The 27,588-nt window shown below is 43.0% G+C and overlaps 1 protein-coding gene and 1 long non-coding RNA gene across 2 annotated transcripts in view; one reads left to right on the forward strand and one right to left on the reverse strand.

The window, feature by feature from the left end:
- Nucleotides 1–27,588, forward strand: part of LOC137439417 (uncharacterized) — a 104,241-nt gene that overhangs the window by 29,931 nt on the left and 46,722 nt on the right. The window contains exon 2 of the long non-coding RNA XR_010986925.2: nucleotides 3,308–3,448. This is a non-coding gene — a long non-coding RNA (uncharacterized LOC137439417). The remainder of the gene's footprint in view (nucleotides 1–3,307; nucleotides 3,449–27,588) is intronic.
- SLC6A4 (solute carrier family 6 member 4) overlaps nucleotides 1–27,588 on the reverse strand; it is a 131,334-nt gene that overhangs the window by 27,889 nt on the left and 75,857 nt on the right. The window contains exons 5-9 of the mRNA XM_078768318.1: nucleotides 24,451–24,554; nucleotides 19,689–19,816; nucleotides 9,561–9,673; nucleotides 1,127–1,258; nucleotides 887–986 (exon numbers count right to left, since the gene is read on the reverse strand). Coding sequence (XP_078624444.1) covers nucleotides 887–986; nucleotides 1,127–1,258; nucleotides 9,561–9,673; nucleotides 19,689–19,816; nucleotides 24,451–24,554 — 577 coding nt within the window. The remainder of the gene's footprint in view (nucleotides 1–886; nucleotides 987–1,126; nucleotides 1,259–9,560; nucleotides 9,674–19,688; nucleotides 19,817–24,450; nucleotides 24,555–27,588) is intronic.

The raw sequence follows: 27,588 nt of genomic DNA on the forward strand, positions 1-27,588 counted from the left end.
GAGATCAATCCGCAGGCTCCCAGGGCACGCCTACCGGGTCGCTCACTGGATGCCGGTTGTGGCTGGCACGGGCTCTTTCGCTCCACCTTTGATGACGATGGGTGGCCAACGCCCTTCATACGGCTCCTCCCCCTGCTTCTTCGATCTGACCGCGTGCTCAATGGAGTCTTGCGGCGAAAAACACGGTCCCAAAGCAGCAGCGGCGAATGCAGAAAACCGCACGCAGAAAACCGCCCAATGCAGTTGGCAATGGCTGACAAAAAAGGGGAATGCGGTTGGAAATGGAGGCTTTGGGAAATTTGAAAAGGGATTCTACCTTGTTCCAATTTGATGCAATGCAGTGTCAACTAATGGCAGACAGAACCTTAACCTAATACACAGAATAAGGAGATAACTACTAAAAAAGGAAATCTATGATTTGCTACGTGATTGTATATGGAATAACTAAGGGGACGACCTTTGACCTTTATACACAAACTGGAGGGTGATATTTACAACAAGCTTCATTACACTTACAACGATAATAAAAAAAACACAACACCATTCTCAAATCCACAACAATATATATATATATATATACAGTATGTCTAATGGTCACATACACCCCGTGGCCCAGTTGTCAGCATGAAAACCCTGAATCTTTTCTTGTTTTGCTGTTCCATGAACTGTGACAAGCTATGCAGACAAAACAAAACTAAAAAATGCTTCTTTGCTTGTTTCCTGCTCACATTTCCATAGTTAATGACAAAATATAACCAGTTTACATGAAACATCAGCAAAGTTTGTTGTGTGTATTATAAAGCAGCTGTATATATATATATATATATATATATATATATATATATATATATATATATATATATACATACATACATATTATAATTACCATAGAACCAGGAGACAGCGATGGACTCCAATAAAACAACAGCAATTATCGAACAGCCAGCTCCATATTCTTCCAGCAACTTCACAACATATGCTCCACCCTGAAAAAATGACATCAGGATTAATTACAAGGCAGTAAAATGCCTTAAGCTTCTGTTATAGTTGAGGAAGACAATGGTGGACAATGTAAATGAGTGCAAGTAGTGTATAGTGATTCAGTTAGGGAAAATAAGTAACTTACATAGGTCAGAGTGCTAAGAGCACCAGTGAAGCATATCACGACCAGGCCTAGCACAAAGAGCTCTCGTCGTCTCCCCAACAGTTCCGGGTACTTGTCCATTACTGCTGTGATGATTGCTTCAAGGCCGCCAAACTACAGTGCAGGTACAACACATCTCGAGATAGATCTCAGCTCATCTCTAGTTGTTGTTGTTGTTGTTGTTGTTGTTGTTGTTGTTTGTGTGCTTCTTCCACGTACTTTTAGATAATTTTCTCTTGCTTCAAGAAGTATTACTACATATCATTTTGTGTGCTCCTTCCGTGTCTGTCACGCTGCATTCTAAAGGGTTGCTGCTGTCGTATAATAATAAATATTGTACCTTTGGAACCACTATATTAAGCTCCAAGTCTTGCTAAAATACATTTTGATGATTAGACAGACATGACATTTTACAACTTTGAAATTTTTGTTCCAAAATAAATGGATTATTAGCTTCCCAACGGTACCATTTTTATTATTATTCTACGACTGCAAGAACCCTTTAGAATAAAACATGACACACGGATGGATACTGCTCTTTTTCGAAATCGATAAAGCAATATAATTTTCACTTTTTTTGCTTGATTGACTATGTGCTAAAATATAACTTAAGGTAATAATATCTCTACTTATGACACTCATGATTGGAAGATTGTAATTCTCTCTTACCAGTTCAGCCCCAGAGTCTGGCCCTTAAACTGACACAATCGTGAATTTTTTTGAAGAGGTATCTTTTAGAGGATGATATCCTGCATTCATTAGCACAAAATAAAAATTTGGGAGATTAATAAGCCCAAATTGTGTTGTAAAATCGGACTATTTTCACTTCCGTTATGCAAATTAGTTACTTCCGTCGTCGATCCACGTGACGTCGAGTTGCACAACTTGATAGGTTGACAGATGCATACGTCTGCATTTAATCACAGGTTATTCTAGCGTTCAAGATGCTGATATGCCAGGCTTTTTACTGTTTGACTCGTCAAAACATTTTCCCACATAACTCAGAAGTCGTTTTTTTGCATCCCTGACCCACCAAAAGATTGTCACCAATCGTGTGGTTTGTGGTTGAAATAACATAGGAACAACCAAATTCAACATCAAAGCATATGTTCATTCAAAATATTGTGTTGTTTGTGAAAACCACTTCATGCCGTCATCGTTCATATTTTATCAACAAGATCACTATCTGGGAAACAATCCTCGGAAATTGCTGTAACACGATGCCGTACTGACACTTACCGGGCAAGAGTTACCTGTTGATTTGAAGCCAGGCCTAAATGAGCCAAGCTCAGAGCTAGTCCTCAAGTACTTATCTATACAGTATTACTAGCAGGGACCCATGGAATGCTCCCTTTGTTTGGGCAGTGTATAGGCAATTAGTACAATATTAATACGTCATTGCAGTACGATTTATTATCTTCAATGATAAAGTCCTTCTTGGCCATTGGAGATAACATCGTGAGTTCTGAAATAATACACCACTTTAATAATCAACGTTAGTTAGTACAGTATTATTGGCCTATACGTACTGTGTCGTTGTAAGACCCATGACACGAATGCTTTCAATATGATTTTAACAATCCGTTTGTTTGTGTTTCACACTGAATAAAAAAGGCAAAGGTAGTGCATGGTAATTGTGATATATTACAGGTTCGACTACTTCGATGACATGTCCGGCCTGAACACAATATAAATAAAAATGGCGGTCGGTGGAGTCAGCCGTCGTACACACCGTTGTATACGCCGTAATGACCTCATAGACGTAATGACGTAGCATGTTGGACGGACGGACAGAAAACTGCCGCTACTTTCCTATATAGACTAGAACACTAGCAAAATCTACCTGTCACTTCACTGACAGACCAATTAGTCGTCCTGTTTGCCAAAAGTTGCTATATTGGTTCACTATGTCTGTATTGACTCCGTCGATCCATAGCCATATAATTCTAGAGTTCGGTAACCTCTGTTTGAGTGAAAACGATCGGGATTGGAGGATATGTGATCACATGACCGCAAGTCACCATCTTGTTACTCATTTTCACCGAGCAAAATGCAAAATGGCTGTGCACCTGTGTGGATTCTATGTATGTTACACCTCGCCACATCATCAGAATTTTTCATTCTGAAGTCGGTTTTGTGTGTAAAAGGTGTCGTGCTGTTCAGCAGGAGGCAGTTCCAATCGATCAGACAGAGGAAGAAAGATACATCTTTATCCTCGTGATCCATAAAGGAGGAAAATATGGTGTTGAAGTAAAACGTAATTGCGTGGAATGGCAAGCCAACAACGACTCGTTTTTGTGTGCGGTGAGTTGAGAATAATTCTGATGCTGTTAAAATGAGCCAAGTAGAATCAAGACAAATAAGTAGTAAATACTTTAAATGGTAATTGATCTGCCATGAGAGATTCCCTGTTACAGATTCGTTTTCTCTCACGGCGGATCAATTACCATTTAAAGTATTTACATTTATTTGTTTTGGCTTCTCATCCCACCCAAGCAGTTCACTAATTTTGTGCTGAAATGATCAGTTAAACGCTAAGTAGAATCAGGTGTTTTACCACGTGACAAACAATGTTATGATAATGCGATCTTATAATGACAATCTGTCCTGTTATGAATGTAATACAAGTTGTGGTCCAAATAATAAAATAATATGTATACGTCGACAATGACTCGACATGCATATGTCCTGTAACATAACATATTATTACATAATATGTGGGTCCACACAGAATAATGAGTGGATCATACATTACATGAATGAAAGTAATATTACTACTGTAGAAACCCTGAACGTCACGGAATGTGACGTGTTATGGTAATGTTTTGGCTCGGTAAAGGTAAGCTGAGATATAAGAAACCTTGTCTGTAACTTGACATACCTGATGCATTCAAAGAGGTAAGTTGTTAAAAAGCTAGGCTCATAGCAAAGAGTCTTGAGGGTCTAATGGTGTCTTGAAGGTGCAATGTTTCTTAAGGGGCTGGACTCTAGAGGGTGTAATGGGGGTATTGAGGGTCTAATAGGTTCTGAAGGGTCTTGAGGATATAATGGGAGTATTGAGGGTTTAAAGAGTCTTGAGGGTGTAAATTTTATTTGGGGTCTCGAGGGTATAATGGGGGTATTGAGGGCGTAATGGGGGTCAGGCATCTCGCGAGATCTTGCGGGGGAGGTCACGATTTTTCGAAGCTGTCCCGGTCTTCACGCACGCTCGAAGTTAAGTAATTGTTCACAATTGTATTTTTGTCGAAACTGTATTTATCTTACGTGTGTGTACCTAAAGTGCGTCCCTTGGAAGATTATCGGTGTTAATCTTTCATACCTGTATATAATAGTCGAGTATTTTGTGCCGCGGTATTTTGCGGCCTTGTTCTTGAAGATTCCTACCTTCAGGCTTGTTTTCTCCCAGTGGTCGATTGTGGTCCTTCTACTCTCGTTCTCTCAGTCTTTTCCCAGTCTTTTCACCCCATACTTCCTTGTTTAAATTCTTAACGAAGAAAAAACGAACAAAAAAAAAACCATTTCCTTCTTTTCGTTCGTTCGTTATGCGACCAGTGTTTCACCCCCATATCACCCCCATTTTCACACAATTCCCCAGATCTGTTTTGCCTTGTTCCTTTTGCTGACACCTTTTCCCCTGTTCACGTGACTTGTGGTTGTCCCTCTAAGCTCCCTCTCCCCGTTGGTTTTTTTGTGAATTTCAGATTGTTCTTCATGGTTCTGTTTAAATATGTTTAAACTTTCCCCTGCAGTGTTTTATTCAGTGGTGTATTACAACACGCTGTTTTTCTTCCTATTTAAAAGGCTTTTTTCAATTTCCTCTCCAACTCATTCCACTTCAAAAACAAATTCAATCTCTTAAAATTCTTTCTCACTACATGCTCGAAATTCACATTCATTCCAACCCTCCTCCATCGTTCTTAAACGGATCTCTAACTTGAAAATCACAATAAACCCAATTTGTTATCAATGTTCGTCTTTCATTAATCATCCACTTTCTAAACTCCCCGCTTGCCCCTCCCCTCCCCTCCTAAACTCCTCCCTTGCCCCTCCCCTCCAAAACTCCCCCCTAACTCCTCCCCTTCAAAACTCCCCCCTACCCCTCCCCTTCAAAACTCCCCCCCTACCATCCCTCTCCAATTCTCCCCCTCCCACCTCCTTCTCAAAGCTGCCTCCTCCCCACTTCATCTCCCTTCTATCTCATACCTCCACCTCCCCCAACCTTCTACTTTCCTCTGCCCCCCACCCCTCAAAGAACCCCTCACTGTGCCTCATCCCATCACCATCAAACCCTTCGTCCTCCTCATCCTTCCCTTTCTTGAAACTCTTCTGTATTCTCTGATACACTATCAACTGCTCTTCCTACCTCCCCCTCTCATCCTTCATCTGACCCTACCCCTCCCCTCCCTTCTCCTGCACCCGATGCTCCCTCTCTCTCCTCATTAACGACATGGACCTCAAACATCCAGGGCCTTCGCTCAAACCTGGTTGATCTCTCCATTCAGGTTACTTCTGACAATCCAGACTTGATCTGCATAACAGAAACTTTCCTCCTTCAAGATGTCTCTGATTCCTTAATATCTCTTCCTGGTTACTCCCTCCTCCGGTATGATAGACCTGAGCCTCGTCCTGGTGGTGGGGTTGCTATCTTTATCAAAAACTCTCTTCCTCACTCTCCTTACACTGTCCTCCTTCCACCCCACCCCCAGGAGTAGCTCTGGCTACGGCTTCCTCTCCGCTCCGCTCCAACCTTTTGTTCATATGTGTTCTGTACCGTCCTCCAAACAGTGATGACTCCATTTACATGTCGCTGTCTGACAACATAGACCAACTTCTATCAACTCATCCCAAATCTTCCTCATATGTGGCAACTTCAACTGTCATCATGCCAGCTGGCTGGGTGTGGGTTCCTCTCTCACCAGCCATGGCACCTCAGAAAAGGACTTCTGTGACTCATTGGGACTGACACAATCTGTCAATTTCCCAACCCAGATCTCAGTCAATGGAGTATCTTCTCTCCTAGACTTGGTTATGACAAACTTCCCTGCAAATGTCTGCTGCTCTTCTTCTGTCTCCAATCGGTTCTTCTGATCATGTGCTTGTTAAAGTGGACATCTCTCTGGCCATTCTCAGAGAGCCTCCTTAGCGCCGACGAGTCTGGCATTTCACTCAGGCTGACTGGCACGGTCTGCAAGCAGCCATCAATCATCTGGACTGGTCTCCCATCTCTACTGCCTCTGACATCAATTCTTCCTGGGAATTCTTCCAAAGTAAATTGCTCTCTCTCATGCACAGATTTATCCCATCTCGTCTTCAGTTGTCTTACCCTTCCTCCCGTCCATGGTACAGTGGTACACTGAATCTTGTGGTGAGGCAGTTGCCCTGAAACAACTTGCCTTTGCCTTTTGGAAGGCAAATCCAACTGAAGGTAATCTCAGTTCCTTCCATCGAGCTCGGAACAAGTGTGTGTCTACCCTCAGGAGTGCCAGGAAGCACTATCTCTCCACACTCAAGAATGAACTCTCAAACCTGTCTCCTTCCTCCAAATCCTGGTGGCATCTGGTCAAATCCGTTTCTGGTGTTTGTTCCCCCTCCATCCCCTCCCTCACCTCAAATGGCTACACAGTTGACACCGCACGTGACAAAGTCGAATGCCTCAACTCTGTGTTTGCCTCAAAATCTTGTGTCCCAAACCCATGTCTCTCTGTTCCCACCTTACCCAGTCGAACCCAACTACTCCTGGACTCTGTGTCCTTCTCTCCTGACAAGGTGGAGAAGTTTTTGTCAAACCTCGACTCTGATTCTGCAACTGGACCAGACGGCATCAGCCCACGGGTCCTAAAATCCTGCTCTGCTGCTCTATGTCACCCTCTCTCTGTTCTTTTCACCCTCTCTTTTGCTGAAGGTCATTTGCCAGCATCTTGGAAATCAGCAAACATTACCACTTTACACAAAAAGGTGCAAAAACAGATCCTTGCAACTATAGACCAATCAGCCTGCTCCCAATTATCAGCAAAGTCATGGAATCCATCATTGCTTTGGATATCAAATCCTTCCTCTTCTCCAATGGCTTGATCTCTGATCATCAATTTGGATTCAGACCAGGTCATTCTACACTGGACATGTTGCTTCTGCTGTCTCAACAATGGATGGAGGTCCTAAATGCCAAACAGGAAATTAGAGCTGTCGCCCTTGACATATCACGTGCCTTTGATACGGTCTGGCACCCAGCTCTGCTTACCAAACTCTCCTCCTATGGTATCCATGGAAATCTCCACTCATGGCTTGTGGACTTCCACTCTGGTCGTAGTCAACGTGTGGCCCTGAATGGATTTCTCTCATCGCCCCTTCCTGTCCTGGCTGGAGTTCCCCAAGGTAGTGTTCTGGGCCCTGTGCTATTTCTGGTCTTCATCAATGATCTCTCCGACTCTCTGGAAAATCCTCTCTATCTCTTTGCTGATGACTCCACTCTCTGCTGCTCCATTCCTCATCCCTCAGATCGGCCGTCTGCAGCCTCCTCACTCTCTGCAGACCTGGACAAAATCACAGACTGGTCAAACAAGTGGAACATGTCTTTCAATCCTGACAAATCTCACACTCTTACTATGTCTCTCCGAAAAGACGGCCTGGAAAACCCTCCCATCTACTTTCTCAACAATCCTCTCCAAGAAGTTCTGTCGCTCAAGCTTTTGGGTCTCACTATCTGCCATGATCTTTCTTGGGAAAACCACATTTCCAAGCTGGCCTCCAAAGCCAGTCGCCGACTGGGCGTCCTCCGTCGTGCGAAGTCCTTCCTTGGCACACCTGAGCTCCTCACCACATACAAGGCTTTCATCCGCAGCTCAATGGAATACTGTTCCCCCATCTGGGCCGGTGCTCCTGCCTCACACCTAGCTCGGCTTCACGCTGTTGAAACCAAAGCTTTCAGAATCATTGGAATCTCCTGCGATGAAGCTATCTCCGAGGGCCTTTCACTCACTCACCACAGGCAGGTAGGTGGTCTTTCTGTCTTCTACCGACTCCTCTCCGGCCTTTCCCCCCCCCCCCCCCCCCCAGCTCTCTCTGTGCTCTGTCCCCCAAATATTCCTACAGGTCGCACAAGATCTGCCAGCAACCCTCTTATGGTTAAACTGCCAAAATCTAGGCTCTGTGCTCACCTTCACTCTTTTATTCCCCTTTTTTCCCGCCTCTGGAACAAACTCCCCCACTCCCTTCAATCCCACTCCTCCCTCCAGGTCTTTAAAACAGCTGTTCACCACCATCTCTTATCTTCCCCCATCCAAAACCTTGATCTTTTCTACCCCCTCTAATTCACCCCAGATACACTTTTTCGAAATTCCAACTTCTTTCGTGGAAGTCCTTGCAGTGTCCATATGTTTTATACCTCTCCCAACTCCCCCCAAGCCCTCTCCCTCACACAGTTCTCTCGATGTCCCTGCTCTCAAATGTTGTGTTTGTGTCCTTCGCCCTCTCTCCCCATCTTGTCTACCGCTCCCCTTATTTTGTGTTTTATGTGTTGGTTTGTGTCGGTTTGACTTTTTGTGATTAATGTTAGCTCTTTCACGAGCCTCGATCTTGTATACAAAAAAAAAAAAAAAAAAATTGAGGGTCTAATAGGGTATTGAGGGTTGGAAGAGTCTTGAGGGTCTTGAGCGGTTAAAGTGTCAACAAAGTCTTGAGCGTCTAGAGGGGTATTAAATGTATTGAGGGTCTAAAGTTAAAGCTCCAACAAGTCAAGGGTTTTAAAGATCTGAATGTCTGAAGGGTCTAACGTCAATGGCTTGTAAATGTCTCCGAGATCTAAAGGGTCGAAGGGGTCTGAGGGTTTAAAGGGTCCAAGGTAAAAGGTTCAAAAGATTTTTTTAAAGGTCTAAATGTCTCAAAGGTACGTTCCAATCGTATGGAATTAACGCTACACCGCACGTGAACAGTTGAGTAACAACATGGCGCCTATTGATACGTTCGCCGAACTCTAGTATTCTATGGCTCTGTGTAGATCACTATAACTCGACCAGAATATTTCATCCCTTTATTGAAGTCCCTCCGGTCGTTATTGGTCGGTGGATCATTGCGGCTTCGTTTGTCATATGCCCCGAGGGCAGTTTGCATTCTCGTAGAATAGCCGATGGATTTTGAGGGGAGCGAGCCAGAGATCTTACACCGCACAATCTTCCATAATGTTATTGTGCACAAACTGCCCGCAGCACGGCTGTTGCCTCTGGTCCTCTGAACAGGTGTTCCTATTGTATGCACCTGTACGTTAGAATAGTTCAATGTATTTGTCTTACAAGTAGCAATTGCTTAAAGTCAGAATTAATACAATAAACCCAGGTGGCCAATGTCTCTGGACAGCATCTGTCTAACTATCCATCACATGGGAGGCAAATGGATCTGAAAGACACAATCGAGTTATACACACCGTGCTGTCAAGGCCAAGTGTGATGACCATGAGGAAGAAGATGATGGCCCAGATGCTGGAGCCTTGCATGGTGGCAATTGCTTCTGGATAGGTGATGAACAGCAGACTCGGTCCTAGGAAAGGGGTGTACGGTATTTCTTTACATTGTTGTTCACTCTCATTTATTTAATTCTTCGTTTCACCTGTAAGGGCTGGCACTAATAGTCTTCTGAGTTATGTAACACTGATGGTCTTACAAGTTACGATGGTGTAAAAAATGTAATTGTGTGCCTCCACCAACAATAGGATAGTCTAGACTGCAGACATTTTATGTCTAGAGATAGTCGAGACTAAAATTAATACAAAGCCATCTTTATTGTTACCTCCGCCACTAAAGGTGGATGGAGGTTATGTTTTCACCCCTGTCTTTCTGTATGTTTGTCTGTCTGTCTGTCTGTGAACAAAATATCTCAAACAGTTGTGGACAGATTCGGACTAAATTTGACAGAGATGTAGCGTATGTGACAAGGACGAAATGATTAGATTTTGGTGAAGATCCGGATCCGGCTACTAGAATATTTTAAGTGATTCTTCACCATTGGGAGATAGGGCCAAAAACCATACATAGCAGGATATCTCAAAACGTTATGGACGGATTTGGACGAAACTTGGTGGACAGGTTGTGTGTCTGACAAGGAAGAATCGATTCAATTTTGGTGAAGATCCGAATATGGATTCGGATATGATGATTATTTAATTTCTCAGTGATTCTTCACCATTGAGAGATCGGGTGAAAAGCAATATATAACATGATATTTAAAAAAGTTATGGACAAGTTATGATTAAACTTGGTGGACGAGTTGGTTAGGGGACAAGAACAAGCCGATTAGATTTTGGTCCAGGTCCGAATCCAGATCCGGCCTATCAGTGGGATACAAAACATACTGGTCAGCCTGGCGGAGGTATGCGCTCTACCAAGTGCCGTTCTAGTATAATATTAGTATTTGACAATACTAGGGCGTGCCCGCACGTACGTGCTTGCCCGTACGTGCGTGCAAAAAAACATGCGTGCAAACAACAACAAAAAAAAACTTTGAAACCACGTGGCAGTAACGACCACAGAACCCCCCCCTCTATTTACATGAAATGGTTTGGTCCGAAACCACGTGGCAGTAACGACCACAGAACCCCCCCCCCCTCTATTTACATGAAATGGTTTGGTCCATTCGCAAAGCCAAAGCGAACGGCTTGCGAGTACGGTGACCATACCTTGGGAACCACTTGTCCGATTAATTTCAAACCTTGAAAAGGCACATCCTCGGGTCCCCAGCAATATACCTGGCAAGTTTCAAGTATATCGGACCGGTAGTTGTCGAGAAACAGCGGTCGCATACAGACAGACACACACACAGAGATTACTGGAATTATAGATAGACTAGGGCGTGCCCGCACGTACGTGCTTGCCCGTACGTGCGTGCAAAAAAACATGCGTGCAAACAACAACAACAAAAAAAAACTTTGAAACCACGTGGCAGTAACGACCACAGAACCCCCCCCCCCCCTCTATTTACATGAAATGGTTTGGTCCATTCGCAAAGCCAAAGCGAACGGCTTGCGAGTACGGTGACCATACCTTGGGAACCACTTGTCCTATTAATTTCAAACCTTGAAAAGGCACATCCTCGGGTCCCCAGCAATATACCTGGCAAGTTTCAAGTATATTGGACCGGTAGTTGTCGAGAAACAGCGGTCGCATACAGACAGACACACACACACACAGAGATTGCTGGAATTATATAGAGATGTGCATCAAATGCAATGCACTATGAGGAAAACATTTCAAAATTGGATCATATTACATTTATAAAGTGATCGTTGAGTCTGTGGAATGACATAAGCAAGTAACCTGCCATGCCCCCAAAGTTAATAGGGATCATCCCCCACCCTGAACCCCCATGACTATAATTTTTTTAATGCATAAAAACTTCCTGGGCACACCCCAAGTACAACCACAAAATTTCAACTCATCCTTTCCAGCTGTTTCGGAGTGCATACAAGGAAAATAAACGCACAAACATACACAAACACACAAGCCAAATTACAAATGGAGAAGTATAATGCACTCGACGGAGAGGAATTTGCAGAAAATCTGATGATTTTTCGGGATTTTCAATGTTTATTACATTTTACTTGAGGTAGAAAAAAAAACCACCTTTAGAGGCCAATTTTCCCCGCAAGCGGGGGTTGGCCTTTTTCGGGGACCGTGGTTGTTGTTGTTTTTTTTGGTCCCCCTTTTTTTTTGAAGCAATGTTTTACGGCCAGGTGCCCTTCCTGCCGCCAACCCTTTTTGTCGCCTTTTTACGACAAACAGGGAATTACCAGTGAACTGGTACTCAATTTGCCGACCTCAGAAGGTATGACAGGCTGAGTCAACCCCCCTGGCGTTAATTCAGCAATCGACTGGGATTCGAACCCAGGATCCTAGGATCCTAAGCACCCTAACCGCTAGCCCAACACCAGGGTTCAATGAGGTAACAAATGATTATGATGGAGAGTTTCGTGCTGGCCCGGGAATTGCTTATCTATGAGTATTATTTGACATATGATTTCCTTTTTAACGGTCACTTGTGTAGCGGAGTTGTTCTCATTAATGGGTGAAGAGGTGAAAGGTGCATCACTGGCACCTTAAAACGAGTTGCTTTGGACAGATGTGGCTCGTTAGCCTTGGTAAGCAGCTCATTTAGAAGGAAAGTCTGAATCCAAACCCGTTGGCTAGATGGGGCTCATTATCCTAGGTAGGCAGCTAATCTAGGAGAAGGAAAGTCTGAATCCAAACCCGTTGGCTAGATGGGGCTCGTTAGCCTTGGTAGGCAGCTAATCTAGGAGAAGGAAAGTCTGAATCCAAACCCGTTGGCTAGATGGGGCTCATTATCCTTGGTAGGCAGCTAATCTAGGAGAAGGAAAGTCTGAATCCAAACCCGTTGGCTAGATGGGGCTCATTATCCTAGGTAGGCAGCTAATCTAGAAGAAGGAAAGTCTGAATCCAAACCCGTTGGCTAGATGGGGCTCATTATCCGAGGTAGGCAGCTAATCTAGGAGAAGGAAAGTCTGAATCCAAACCCGTTGGCTAGATGGGGCTCATTATCCTTGGTAGGCAGCTAATCTAGGAGAAGGAAAGTCTGAATCCAAACCCGTTGGCTAGATGGGGCTCATTATCCTTGGTAGGCAGCTAATCTAGGAGAAGGAAAGTCTGAATCCAAACCCGTTGGCTAGATGGGGCTCATTATCCTTGGTAGGCAGCTAATCTAGGAGAAGGAAAGTCTGAATCCAAACCCATTGGCTAGATGGGGCTCATTATCCTTGGTAGGCAGCTCATCTAGGAGAAGGAATGTCTGAATCAAATCCGCTGGCCAGATGAGGCTCATTTAGCATTGGTAGGCAGTTCATATAGGAGAAGAAAACTCTGAATCCAAATCCCTTGCTGCCTTGCTATTCAGGTTTTTGACCAAAGCCTAAAGGTTTTGTTTTTAGCCGCGTCGCAGACGCTGCTCATAGAGTGCCCTCTGCTGTTGTTGTTCTTCTTCTTCTTCTTCTTCTTCTTGTTCTTGCAGAGAAGACAAAACCTCAAAGCTCCACCCATTCTGGGAACCATAGCTCCGCCCATTCTGGGAGAGCCTTCATATACACAAATATCCACCATTTTATTAACTCGCATAGCTTTGAGGCCTGTTTTGTAGGCCCGTGGTGTCTTCCTCTCTCACACAGTTTTATTTCAAATCAAATTCGATATATCATTTCATTTTTCACAGTCGCTAACATAGTTTTAGACTCGGTTGAAAAAAAACGGGAAGAAAATCCGATGAAAGTTGCCCTTTATAGAACGAAATGAATTCTCAAAGGCCTGTAACTTCAAGTCCATTGAGATCTTTTTTTTTTAAATCGCGGCATGGTCAGTCATACACCGCCCGAAATAACAGACGGGAAAATGCCGAGATATATATATTTTGTTTAAATCACGGCATGCTCAGTCATACACCGCCCGAAATAACAGACGGGAAAATGCCGAGATATATTAAAAATTCGTCCATTTGATGACAATCGTCACGATGAAATATTTAATTTATACGTCGTCACAATAATGTGGAGAGAGGAGCATAGCTTCGTTCACGTGTCGCTACACAAGAGAAATTGCCGAGATATATTTTGTTTAAATCGCGGCATGGTCAGTCATACACCGCCTGAAATAACAGACGGAAAAATGCCGAGATATATTAAAAATTCGTCCATTTGATGACAATCGTCACGATGAAATATTTAATTTATACGTCGTCACAATAATGTGGAGAGAGGAGCATAGCTTCGTTCATGTGTCGCCACACACGGGAAATTGCTGAGATATATATTTTTTACATCGCGGCATGGTCAGTCATACACCGCCTGAAATAACAGACGGGAAAATGCCGAGATATATTAAAAATTCGTCGCCACACACGGGAAATTGCCGAGATATATTTTCACTTTGCACAAAAATAACATCAAGTAATCGAATCAATAGGAATGTCCTGTGCCTATAACATCGATGTTATAGGCACAGCTGCATCTAGGCATTGTGTAACATCGACGCGGCTTTTGTTTTAATTAAAACTTTTTGTACTTGTTTAAAGGTGGCCTTTGCATTTGTTATCCCTTGGGCAAGGTTTACTACCCTATTTTAGCCTCCCAATCAGTGTTACATGTAGCCACAGAAGCAGGTGGTGGATGGCCATGCAGGCAGCTGGCACACACCTTGCCAGTAATGGCTGCATGGCCTTGATGCAGAGCTGCCTAGGAGAAGGAAAGTCTGATTTGCATTCATCAAGCTGCATGGCAGAGGATTTTCTTATGGAGAGCAACGGGTGGGATCACCCGTCTAGTACAGACACTGCTCGGAATAAGGCAATGGAAAACCACTTTGTACGTGCCAAGAAAACAACAAAGTTATGTTGCCAGATGATGAGCCCCCCCCCCCCCCCCCCCCCCGATTTGAAAGCATCCAAGTGACTACTGAGGAAGAGCAAAGTACTTTGATGTGAAGGACTGGCCATTATGATGGGATTGGATGAAACCCACAAGGAAATGCAGTCGCTGAGGTCGCCAGAACTGAAAGTCAAACAATAAACTTCTCAAACGTTCACAAATTTGGAACGTGAAACGTAAGCTCAATTACTCATGGAAAGTAAGACGTTATATATAAAGAGAGATGGAGAGGACAAGAACTGATATTTTGGGGCTAAGTGAACTTGGATGGACTTGTTTGGGGGCAGTTTCAACCTGAGGATTACAAAGTGTTCTTTTCTGGTCACAAAACCTGTAAAATAAATGAAGTGGCAGTGATTTGCAATAAGAAGACGAAAGGGTCAATAGTGGGATACGACCCAGTCAATGATAGGTTAATATCAGTGAGGCCTACTTCCTCCATGAACCTCGACTTTGTATGCAATAAAAGGTTGAATGGACATCCAGTGTATACCGCCATCGTTCAGATATATGCTCCAACTTCTGCAGCAAATGAAGAAAATGTGGAGGAGTTTTACGAAACATTTTATAGAAAGACAACTTTGGCTTCGGTTGGCAATGCTTCAAATGTTATTGCATACTTTGATCTCGGTTCCTCAAAGTTGGTGTTAAGTGAATGAAGAATGCACTTTGTTACCCTCGCCTGAGGAGAGGGTATTGCATTTGAGTCCGTTTGTCTGTCTGTTTGTTTGCTTGTCCGCACAGAATAAATATGATTTTCTCTGCAACCGTTTGTCCGATTGACAGCAAATTTTCACCATACGTGCAACTCCACCTGTACAATTTTTTTTAATGATAAGCATGACGTCATAGGTCACGTGGTTCGGCCGCCATCTTGGAAAAACCGAAAAACTTTGCACCTCTATAGTCTATATCTCCGAAAGCGCTGAATAGAAAAAATTGAGACGTGGCTCATTGTAAAGAACTCTCCATGGGGAAGAAAATATGTTAATGATGATGTCATAGGTGCCTCCATTATGACGTCATAATTCGACAAGTACAAAACTTCATCCGATCAAGACGAAATTTATTGAGCATAATCTAGGAATAAATTGGTGCAGAAAACAAATAATGATGACGCAATCGGTCACGTGGTTCGGCCGCCATATTTGTTTTAACACAAAAGCCCTAAAAAAACACTGAAAACATCCTGGCGAGGGTTTTCAATCTCTGATTGCTCTTTCTAGTTACTTTATGCATTGAGCGTATTAATTTTTTTTTTTGACAAAGTCTTCTATCCTTATTCCACTCCAATCTCCTTAAACTCCTCTTCCACCTCCTCTTATGACCTAACATGCTCATCTGTTTAAAATTTGAACTTTGGATGATCATTCATAGAATGATGAATGCAAAACAACGTAGACGTCACACCCACAGAAACAGCTGCATCAATATCACTTCCTGCAAACAGATTCATGATTCACTCTTTTTTTTAGTGCCGATCGACACCAAACATCTTCACATTTGTTATGCCGTTCACAAAATCTTAACAACAAACGCGCACATGGGTCGAGCCTGTTGAGTCATGACAGTCATTTTACAGTATTTTTTTTGCCTTTTTTGCCAATATTTGAAGGCCTTTGTTGCCTTTCTCACAGACCAGCCAATCCTTCCATTGGGCTGAAGTTCTTTGCTCTGACGGTCTTTTTATTTTGTTTCCCTAACTTTGTTTCAGTCTGAGCGATTGTCCATGTACCTTCTGCGGACTTGGCTTCTTCCTGTTCACCACCGATTGTTGTCACAAACCGATCCATGTCTGCAGCCTATTTGCCCCACAAATAACGGCCTGTCCCCATGGTGTCGCTCTCACACAAGATCGGATATGCATCCACGTCTTCGTTTTCATCAGTTAAATTGCGTGTTTTTGGCACACCCCACAGACCACGAATATAAGAATCAGTGATGTTTTTTTTCACAGTCACATGCTTACAGGTTATAAAACGGTCCGGGTTTTTATTACTGGACTGGTATCGGCTGATCACCCACAGGCCGCATGCCCATCAAACGTGAATAAAAGGTGTCCCAGGAGATGCGTTATTGAGATACCAGGACCAAAACCGACACCAGCAGAAAAGCCACACTTTTCTTGCAAAAAGGGGGTCAAAGTTTTAACCTCATGTGAAGGAGTCCATTTAAATCCAAAAACCTCCTTTTCAACGAGTTAAAAAGAGGTAAAAATTTCTCAAGACCGTGAAAAAGGGGGGGGGGGGGGGGGGGTTATATAAAAATCACAGACACGCATGACTTACCTAATATTTTGGTCATGTGACACCACCGGCCAGTCTGTGCACTGGTTATGTGCATAGCATGCACGTGTGAACTTGGAAACAATATTAATATCACGAATCGGAACTCATTCGCCACCAGTGCGCTTCTGAACTCACACAGTCACAGGCACTAGGTCCCTGGGAACTCTGTCTAGGCCCAAAGCGAGTGAGCCGTGTCGTTCCGAGAAGACTCAGCCATCGTAAGTGTGTGCGATGTTTACGATAAACTTATAAAGAAGATGGCGGTGCCTTGTAGTAACTTTATAAGACATTGTAAACTTAGCTTTGAATTGATGTTTAATTTTGTAACACTGGGGAGCCTGGTGTTGGCTTAGCGGTTAGGGTGCAGGCTTGGGATCCTAGGATCCCGGGCTCAAATCCCGGTCGATCGCTGAATTAACACCAGGGGGGTTATCTCAGCCTGCCATCCTTCTGAGGTCGGCAAATTGAGTACCAATTTGCTGGTGTGTACCCCCATTTAGAATAGGTACACCGTATCCCTGCGCATCGTAAGAGGCGACTAAGGGTTGGCGACAGGAATGGCATCTGGCCATAAAGACATTGCCTCAAACAGGGAACCATGATTGTCATGGGGCCTGCATGGGGAAAATGGCCTTAAAACGATCATTCATTTGTAACACTGGAATTCAGCGAGATTGGGGCACAGACAATTTTGTCACCTTTTTCGCCAGGTTTTAATCGGGGTTGCGGGCAAATCCTCTGTCACTCCTGTGTATTTTCGACATTGGTATATTTTATGGTTCTTTCTCAAACATCCTTCATATGGGGAGAGGCCGACAGGTACTGAGCTGCTGTTCTGCTCTGTCTGCGTTATCACCAGCCATGTCTCTCCAACCTCCATCCACCTCCACCTTTCTGACATCCCTCTTCACACAATCCGCCTAATCTCTATTGTGATCTACCCATTTTTCTCCTGTCTAACTCTTTAATAATAATAATAATGCATTTATTTTATATAGCGCTTTTCAGGGAGCCCAAAGACGCTTTGACAGAGTGCAAAACATAATGCATAGCAAAACATAAAAACAATTGCAAAAGACAAGAATCAATAGGGAAATATTCAAAGCAAAAAGGAGGGAGAAGGAGAAGAGATAGTCAGGGGTTAAATGCTGTGGGTTAAATGTTGAATGCAGTGTTGAACAGGTGGGTCTTGAGTGATGTTTTGAATGTGGTGAGTGAGGAGGAGTCTTTGATGGTGTGAGGTAGTGAGTTCCAGAGGGTGGGAGCAGCGATGGAGAAGGCCCTTTACACACATCTGCTCTCTCCAGAAGTCATTCTTCCTCCATCCATCCCAGATTCCCTACCCATTTCAGCCAGTTCTTTACCAATCTCCCCATCAAGCTTATCTGCACACCGATCTCCCTCAGTTCGTCCATGTTCCTTCTCTTTGCTCCCACAATCCTCCTGACGCAGTTGTTTCCGCAGGCCTGCACCCTCTGCTCTGCTGCTTTGTTTTTGTCACGGTCTCCAAACTGTAAAGAATCATGTAGGTCCGCCAACACCTAACTTCAGGACTTCCCCTTTCAATGTTATTGATATCTTATTGCACACCCTCAAACCCTCCACTCTCCTCCATGCATGCACACCCACTGTTATCTGCGTACCTCAGCCTCCGATCTACCATCACATGTCACTGTTCCACCTCGGTACACAAATCTATTTCCTTGTCTCATGTCCTTCTGTTTTAAGCTGATGCTCAATTTCTGTCTCTGCCATGTGACCCACATCAGCTCCCTCTTTTCCAGGCTCTTCTTCAGACCATGATTCTCAAATGCTAACTTGCACTTCTCCAGCGCTCCTGCATCTCCAGCTTGCTCTCCACTACTATTGCCAGATTGTCTGCGTACAGTACTTTCCAGAGGATATCTTTCATGCCGACCTTCTTGCTGACCAGTTCCAACACCATGGGCTGAGTGTGCTTCCCTGCGTCAAACCAATGTTAATGCAGAACTCCTCCCTCATTCCACGTCCAAGCAAACTCTTCCTTTCGTTCCCTCATACATTCCTTCCGCCATCCTAACCTCTGCTTCCGGCACTCCCATCTATCGAAGTGTTGCCATCACCATCTCTCACGGGACGGTGTTGTGAGCCTTCTCAAGATCCACAAAGTCCTAGTGTCAACCCTCTTTGCATCTCCAACCTCTTCTTTACCAACTGTCTCAGCATAAACATCCCATCTGTCATCCCTCTTCCCTTTCTGAACCCCTGGTGTTCTCAGTGTTTATAAATTCCTCCATTTGGAGGTAGATATTTTCTATCGTCATCATGACATCATTGCGGCATGGCCTTCACCAATTTTCAGAAGATGACATTTCTTCATCAATTTAGAAATCAGTTGTGTCGTTCGGTCAGACATACTCCTATGTAAATAGCGGTTTCCAGCCAACTTTGGTTTCATCAGGAATCCAACTCCATTAGTACGTTCTTCCTCTTTGCTCCTTGTGCCCAGAATGCAAGTTTTTTTCATCTACAATACTTTTCCCCTTTTTATCTTCCTTCCCTAAATCAAATGATTGTATCTCACATATTATTTCCTTTTCTTCTTCCAGGCTTAAGATCTTATTGAATTGAGAGGCTGCATCCATTCCACCTCAACAAGTCCTGCGGCCACTGGGAGCCCTGAGATTCTTAACTCTATTCTTAACTCTAAGATTCTCTCTTAAGAGAACCCTATTCTCTCTCATCCGGACCACTCCCATTGAAGAAAATTTATTGCATTCGAGGACAATATTTCTTCACAACATTGTAATGGTCATTGTGGTCAAAAAGGTTCTTTCCAGTTGTTTAAGAGGAAAGGTATACTCACCCATATCTTTGGCTACATCACTTACGGCCATGTTCCTCCTCTCTGCCATATGACCGAGGACAGTGAAAATGACGAACCCCGACATGAAGCTTGTGAAGCAGTTGATGGAGCTTGTAATGATCGCGTCCCTGTATAGTCATTGCATCATGATTAGTACCACACAATCCCCCTTCACTTTGCCACTAATACATATGATCATATATTTATTGATGAAAGGAAAACAAGAGGAAAGAAAGAGCTTCAGGGGAATTTTGGGAAGAGTGAAAAGAGAATAGAAAGTGATATAGGAATAGAGGACAGTGAAGGGGTATGTATGGATCATGTGGAGGTGCAGGTAGGGAAAGGGAAGGTTCTATCTGTCTTTGGTGCTCTGTAGGATAGCTTCAGTGCTGCCAAGGGCTGACAGGATGGCCTAGAGGGGTAGGCAGACTGGCCTCTAAGCTGTCTAGCCTGGGTTTGAATCCCGACCCAGTTATAAACTGTCATCCCAATGTTTCACAGGCATAGTGATCCATCAGTGGGTGTGCAGTCCCTCGGATGGAAATTAATAGGCTGTCTCATCTGCCAGAATTTGTTGGTGGACGTTAAATTGGACGTTCTTGTGGGGTTGGCCAGGGGGTGCTTGGCCCAAGTCTTTCACGGACCGGCTGGGCAGGCCTGGCCTTCGACTAAGGTTAGGTCCGGAATTGGTAATTTGTTCAGTGTGTTTGCGATAGGTCGCCTACTCTTCATGAAGGACACTGAGGGATATTTAATGTCCACCAACTAATGCCGGCAGACGGGCCGTTAAAAACATCGAACGTACGTCTGTTAACATTTGACGAAATCAACTTCTCTTCACAAACTACCCGACCAAAATGGACCAAATTTGGTACGATGCACCCAGGAGAGCAAGGTCTTACGGGGTTGTGCTCCCCATCTGGATTCGCCCCCTCACCACGAGGCATCGAACCATGCCCTAATCACCTTAAGTTGCACTCCTCATGGTCATATCTCCCCCAGAAAGTGGGTCTCATACCACCTCCCCGAATCGCTCATTTTGACTAAAACAACATCTTCTCCACAACTACCTTAGGGATATGGAACAAATTTGGAACAATGCATCAGGAGAGTAAGGTCTTATGGGATTGTATTCGCCATCCGGATCTGCCCATTTGAAGGTGGTAAAAGGGGTGTCTTGCCCCAAATATTGGTATTTCATTCGAAAATATTCTTCTCAGAAACCGACAACCAGATCCAGACCAAACTCTTCATGCTGCATCGTAACCCTGCCCTAACCTTAAGTTGTGCTCCCATGGCCATATCACCCCTAGAAAGGGGGCCACAGGCTCCCTCCCCTAATCCGTCATATTCACTAAAACATATTTTCCTCATAAACGACATGACCGATATGGACCAACTTTGGTACGATACATCAGAACATTAACGTCTCATGGGGTAGTGCTCCACTTCCAGATCTGCCCTCTATAAGAGGCTGAAAAGTGGGGTTACACCGCAAATTCAGGTAATTCATTTTAAAATCTTCTCAGAAACTGTAGGAAAATAACCATCGGTCCCCCATGCCACCCCTACATATAGAGGACCACCATACTCCACGATATGCACGATATGGGAAGCATCGTGATGTTATGTCGTTGAGCTGGCCAATATGGAAGCCATGCTTCACCAAAGTAGATAAAATTATTAACCACATTAAGTGCAAATTCTGAAACGTATACCAAAAGGAAATTATATATCTCTTCTAACTTGGTTGACAGATACGTTTTCTATATAATGATGCTAAGACCAAAGCTTGTGTAAGTGGCAATGGAATCATGCTTACCAATAAGGATGGAGTTGGATGCCAGTGTTTTGAATGTCAGTGCACCCAGTTTAATTGTCTTATATTAGTGGTATTCAGCACATTGTAAAACAAGTATCTACTATCTATCCATTGTTGGCCTTTTTCGGGCACCGTGGTCCCCTTTTTGAAGCAATGTTTTATGGCCGGATGCCCTTCCTGCCGCCAACCCTGTTAGTCGCCTCTTGGGACACACAGGGAATTACCAGTGAACTGGTACTCAATTTGCCGACCTCGGGAGGATGACAGGCTGAGTCAACCCCCTGGTGTTAATTCAGCGGTCGACCAGGATTCGAACCCAGGATCCTAGGATCCCAAGCCGGCACCCTAACCGCTAAGCCAACACCAGGCTTAACCAGCGCATTTCTGGATTCAGGTTAATCAGCACGTTTGGTGTCCAGAAGTGTTTTCACATTCAAGGTTGCAATATGAAGAGGTGTTGTTTTCCTTGCTTTGTTTTGAGAGTCTACGTTGGAGATCCTTGAGTTATCAATGGTAAACTGACCAAGTAATGTTGAAGCAGTGAATGTTAATGACACTTCTCTAACAACTTATTCATGCATGAAGGTGAGCAGTTTGGTCTTAAATAGGGCTGCCCAATCACTCAGGGTGGTTCCAACAGGATGTAAGAGGAGAGGTACGTACAGTCACGTGAAAAAGTAAGTACACCCCATGTAAAGTTTTGACTTTTTCAACATATTTCAACATACAGCTATTTGATCTTCATTTCAACAATATTGATAGATAAAGGTGATATAATATAACAAATATCATGAAACATTTACATTTTGTAGTCCATTGTATAATTTAAATAAACATAAATGCTAATTTCGCATGTGGAAAAAGTAAGTACTTTTACTATGAAGTAAAAAAAATAATTGTAAGTATGAAAAAACGCTCCCTGATAGCAAAGATAACATATTTATGAATTGATTAACATGCGAGATTACCACTGATAGAGTAAATTAGAGTAAATGCTTGAATTGTTTGCCATTAACTTTCAGGCACTTTTTGATTCTACGTACACATGATGTTTGGATATTTCTTAGCATGCTCCACTGTCTCATCTTTTGTTTATTTTGCTGCCATCACTTCATTGGAAAGAAAATAGGGGTAGTTAATTTCATTAAATATACATATTTAAAATAATATATGAAGTAAAAATGAATTTTTGCCCAAATCCTAACTGCTTTCTGATTTTTGGGCTACCTTGTAATTGGGCTTCTGGTTTTGAGCCTGGTGTTGACTTAGCGGTTAGGGTGCCGGCTTGGGATCCGAGGATGATATTTTAGTTTACAATTGATATTTTAGTTTACAATTATATTGTAATAATTGCTCAAATTGCGAACCACTGACATGCATACACAAATTATTACTCCCGCCAGGGAGTAATGCATTCGATCGTGTCCGTCCGTGTGTGTGTGTGTGTGTGCGTATGTGTGTTCGTGTGTTTGTGAACAATATATTTGGAAAAGTTCTGAACGGATTTGGATGAAAGTTGGTGGGATGATTGCCCTTGGGATAAGGAAGAATTGATTAGTTTTTGGTGAAGCTCAGGATATTATTCCGGATCCAGGAATTTTTTTTGGGAATTTGTTTGGGAATCTTTTTTTGTTTTACTGTATTAAAGCTTTTATTCTTATTCTTAAATGATGTTTTTCTCCTCTAATTCCGAGATATATCAAAATTAATTATCTGACAGTTAGGGCCTACTTTCTTTTTCATTTATTGTTTTGGGGAGAGGGGATGTTAAAAAACCACCGTTTAGAGGCCATTTTTTCCCCGCAAAGCGGGGGTTGGCCTTTTCGGGGACCGTGGTAGTTGTTGTTTTTTTGGTCCCCTTTTTGAAGCAATGTTTTACGGCCGGATGCCCTTCCTGACGCCAACCCTTTTTGCCGCCTTCAACGACAAACAGGGAATTACCAGTGAACTGGTACTCAATTAGCCGACCTCGGAAGGATGACAGGCTGAGTCAACCCCCCTGGCATTAATTCGGCGATCGACCGAGATTCGAACCCAGGATCCTAGGATCCTAAAGCCGGCACCCTAGCCGCTAGCCCAACACCAGGGATTTACCAGGGAGAGGGGATGTTAAATAAAACGTATTATTCCAACTTGACCTACGGCGGGAGTATGCGCTCTACTGAGTGGCGTACTAGTTGTATCTAGGTTTCTTTGAACGTTTCCTAAAATTTATAACGATTTTGGCACATTTGTTTCCGCATACTCCCGCCGTGGATTAATTCTTCATTCCTTCAATAGTACGTGGTCGTGGGCTAGTGGTATAAACCACTGACATGAGGTGTCTCCAAATAAAAAAAGTCAAGGACATTAAATGTGGACTACGTGGGGGCCTTACTATTAGTCCTCAACATTCTATCCTCCTCAAAGGCATCGCCTAACACAATTAAAAAATTAAAAATATTTCCTATGATTCCGGACTTTTGAAACACCCTGTATAACATCCTTGTGAAGAAGCATGCAAATATTTAGTCTTCTCCAACTTCACATTCCTGAGCCACACATGACAATATGTGAAATCGCTTTGTTGATGAAGTAATTTCCAACAGATTATGCCCAAAGCTGTATCAGTTTTGTATTGAAATAGGATCAAAAAATGTACAAACTAGAACGCCACTCAGTAGAGTGCATACTCCCGCCGTGGGTCAAGTTGGAGCCCTATCTTCCAATGGTAAAAAAATCCTTCAAAAAATTCCTGGATCCGGAATAATATCCTGAGCTTCACCAAAAACTAATCAATTCTTCCTTATCCCAAGGGCAATCATCCCACCAACTTTCATCCAAATCCGTTCAGAACCTTTCCAGATATCTTGTTCACAAACACACGAACAAACACACACGAACGGCTTGAGGGGCTGGATGGCCTGGACAGCGATACATTTTGGGAATAGATTTTCTCACCTGTAGCAATTGTTGTGAAACTTGTTATAGCTGGATAGGGCAAGAAGAACACCAAATCCTGGGCCCAGCGAAAAGAACACCTGGGTAGCTGCATCCACCCAAACCTGCAATACATAAAAAATAATGGATTCATGAACAGGAAAAATTGGATGCTGCCAAAAAACATCCTCCATCTGGCTGCACATAACAGTGTTGTGGAAGAGAAATACAAAACACATGGTTTGCACATCCGCTGCTCAAGGAGATCTGATAATTCTGGAAATTCCTGCTCTTGTTATTATGTATTCCAGTCAACTTTTGCAATGCAATGCACATGTTGCAAAAGTGCATTTAGAACTTAAAATATATCACGTTAAGAACTAATAAAAACAAGCATTCTGAGTATTGCGCTGCAATACATGTCCCCTACCGGCAGTCCGTCGTCCGGAAAACTGTTGGGGCAGCCTGCACGTATTGCACTGTGTGAATTATATAATTACCAACTCACGGTCTGAGGTAACCCGGCTAAAAAGTATCCAATTTGCACCAAATAAAGTTTATGAATGGTTGCACAGACCCCGACTTCTCACCAAAAGTGGAAACAGAATGTAAATTGGAGTTAAAACAAGGAATATTAACAGCTTTGACTTACCGCACTCCAAATTATAGTCCGGAAAACTGTTGGGGAAATTACAAAAGTTCAAAGTGCCATAACTTTGTCAAAAATGATCGAAACGTCGTGAAGTTCGAACTTGATCTGTAACTTATCATGAGGAAACCATGTACCAAGTTTGAAATCATTAGCTTTAAGAGTTTAGAAAAACAGTCCGGAAAGCTGTTCTTTGCATGACGGACGGACAGACGGAGGGACGGAGTGCAAACCTATAGTCCCCTCCGGTGTACACCGGTAGGGGACTAATAATATTAACTAGAACGCCACTCAGTAGAGCGCATACTCCCGCCGTGGGTTTAGTTGGAATAATACGTTTTGTTTAACATCCCCTCTCCCCAAAACAACAAGCATTCTGAGTATTGCGCTGCAATACATGTCCCCTACCAAAGTTCAAAGTGCCATAACTTTGTCAAAAATGATCGAATATGCAAATTTATGCACGGTTGTCGGTTGATGCTGTTTTTCAAACTTGATCTGAGGTATGCTGAGACACGTGTGTCACGCCTCGCCTCGTTGATAAGCCCGCAAGGTCGCTCCGTGGAGCGGCCTGCATGTATTGCACTGTGTGAATTATATAAATTATTACCAACTCACGGTCTGAGGTACTGGCGATTCAAGAGATATCCATTTTTTTATGGCACATTGGAGAAGCCAATGTGAGGTTTCTTCTTCCTCAGCTTGTCACAACTCTGACAAATGCGATCGAGTTTAAAAAGTCAGAATTTGACCAAATCTGTTTTATTCGTTTGTTAATATACCTCAGCTATTGACAAATCTTAAATTAGAATTTTATTTGAGGTTAAAATGACCGCGACAGGTCGTGTCCAACGATGCTTTCAGTCTGTACATGTGATAAATAATTAAATCCGCGCACTTGACGCCTCTTCTTCTTCACGCAATAACAACGTCTAGCTTCCAGACCGTACATCCAATCATCTTGACATTTTGCACACTTGTTACTCTTCATGACTTCTACTAGAGTATGAAGTTTCACGTCGATCAATAAAGCGATTCAAGAGATATCCATTTTTAAAATATTTTCGTTTAATTAACGATATCTGCCAAACCACGTGAGCTATCGCAAATTCCAGAAGGAAATTTTAGTAGACTGACATGCGGAACAGATCTGTGAATTTTCCCCTCGATTGGATCAAAAATGAGGGAGGGGCTCGGTTTTAAAGATTCATGCTTAAAAACGTCATAACTCTGAAACCATGTGATGCATGACGTCATGCTTTGTGACTTTTTTGTTCGTCATGGGTATGCGATTCTGCCTGCAAAGTTTGGCCTCGATCTGTTCAGCCGTTGCAGAGAAAAAGGGGTTTTCGTGTTTTCACGAAAAACAATATGGCGCCCGAACCACGTGACCTGTGACGTCATAATTACCATTAAAATATTCTACAGACCGAGTCCCTCCTATGGTGAAAGTTTGATCTCAATCGGTCCTATTATTGCAGAGAAAATCTTTTTTAAAGGAAATTAAAACTTAAAATGGCACTGAGTTAACGATCATCAGAATTATCAGAATTCCCAAAGTTCAAAGTGCCATAACTTTGTCAAAAATGATCGAAACGTCGTGAAGTTCGAACTTGATCTGTAACTTATCATGCGGAAACGATGTGCCAAGTTTGAAATCATTAAGCGTTTAAGCGTTTAGAAAAAAAGTCCGGAAAACTGTTCTTTGCGTGACGGACTGGCGGACTGACGGACTGACAGACTGACGGACGGAGGGACGGCGTGCAAACCTATAGTCCCCTCCGGTGTACACCGGTAGGGGACTAATAAATGAAAAAGAAAGTAGGCCCTAACTGTCAGAGAATTAATTTTGATATATCTCGGGATTAGAGGAGAAAAACATAATTTAAGAATAAGATTAAAAGCTTTAATGCAGTAAAACAGGAAAAATCTTTCCCAAAAAAATTCCCCAAAAAAATTCCTGGATCCAGAATAATATCTGAGCTTCAACAAAAACTAATCAATTCTTCCTTATCCCAAGGGCAATCATCCCACCAACTTTCATCCAAATCCGTTCAGAACTCTTCCAGATATCTTGTTCACAAACACACGAACATACGAACACACATACACGGATGGACACGATTGAATGCATTACTCCCTGGCAGGAGTAATGAACCTCAAAATCGCAGAGCCAGAACCAGAATTATTTATTTGGTCTGAGAAGGCCATGTGAGGTTTCTTCTTCTTCAGCCTCTCATAACCCTGGATGAATATGCGATCTTTTTTTAAAAAGTTGGAATTTTGCCAAATCTGTTTCATTCGTTTGTTAATATACCTCAGCCATTGACAAATCTGGAATTATAATTTTATTTTGAGGTTCAAATTAACCCGGGAGATTGTGTCAAACAATGCCTGCAAGTCTGTACATGTGATAAATAATTAATCAGGCACGGTCGAAGACTCTTCTTCTTCATGCAATAACAACTTCTAGCTTCCAGACCGTACATCCAATCATCTTCAAGTTTTGC

Source organism: Myxine glutinosa, chromosome 14, assembly GCF_964187855.1.
Source record: "Myxine glutinosa chromosome 14, kmMyxGlut1.1, whole genome shotgun sequence".
NCBI lineage: Eukaryota > Metazoa > Chordata > Myxini > Myxiniformes > Myxinidae > Myxine > Myxine glutinosa.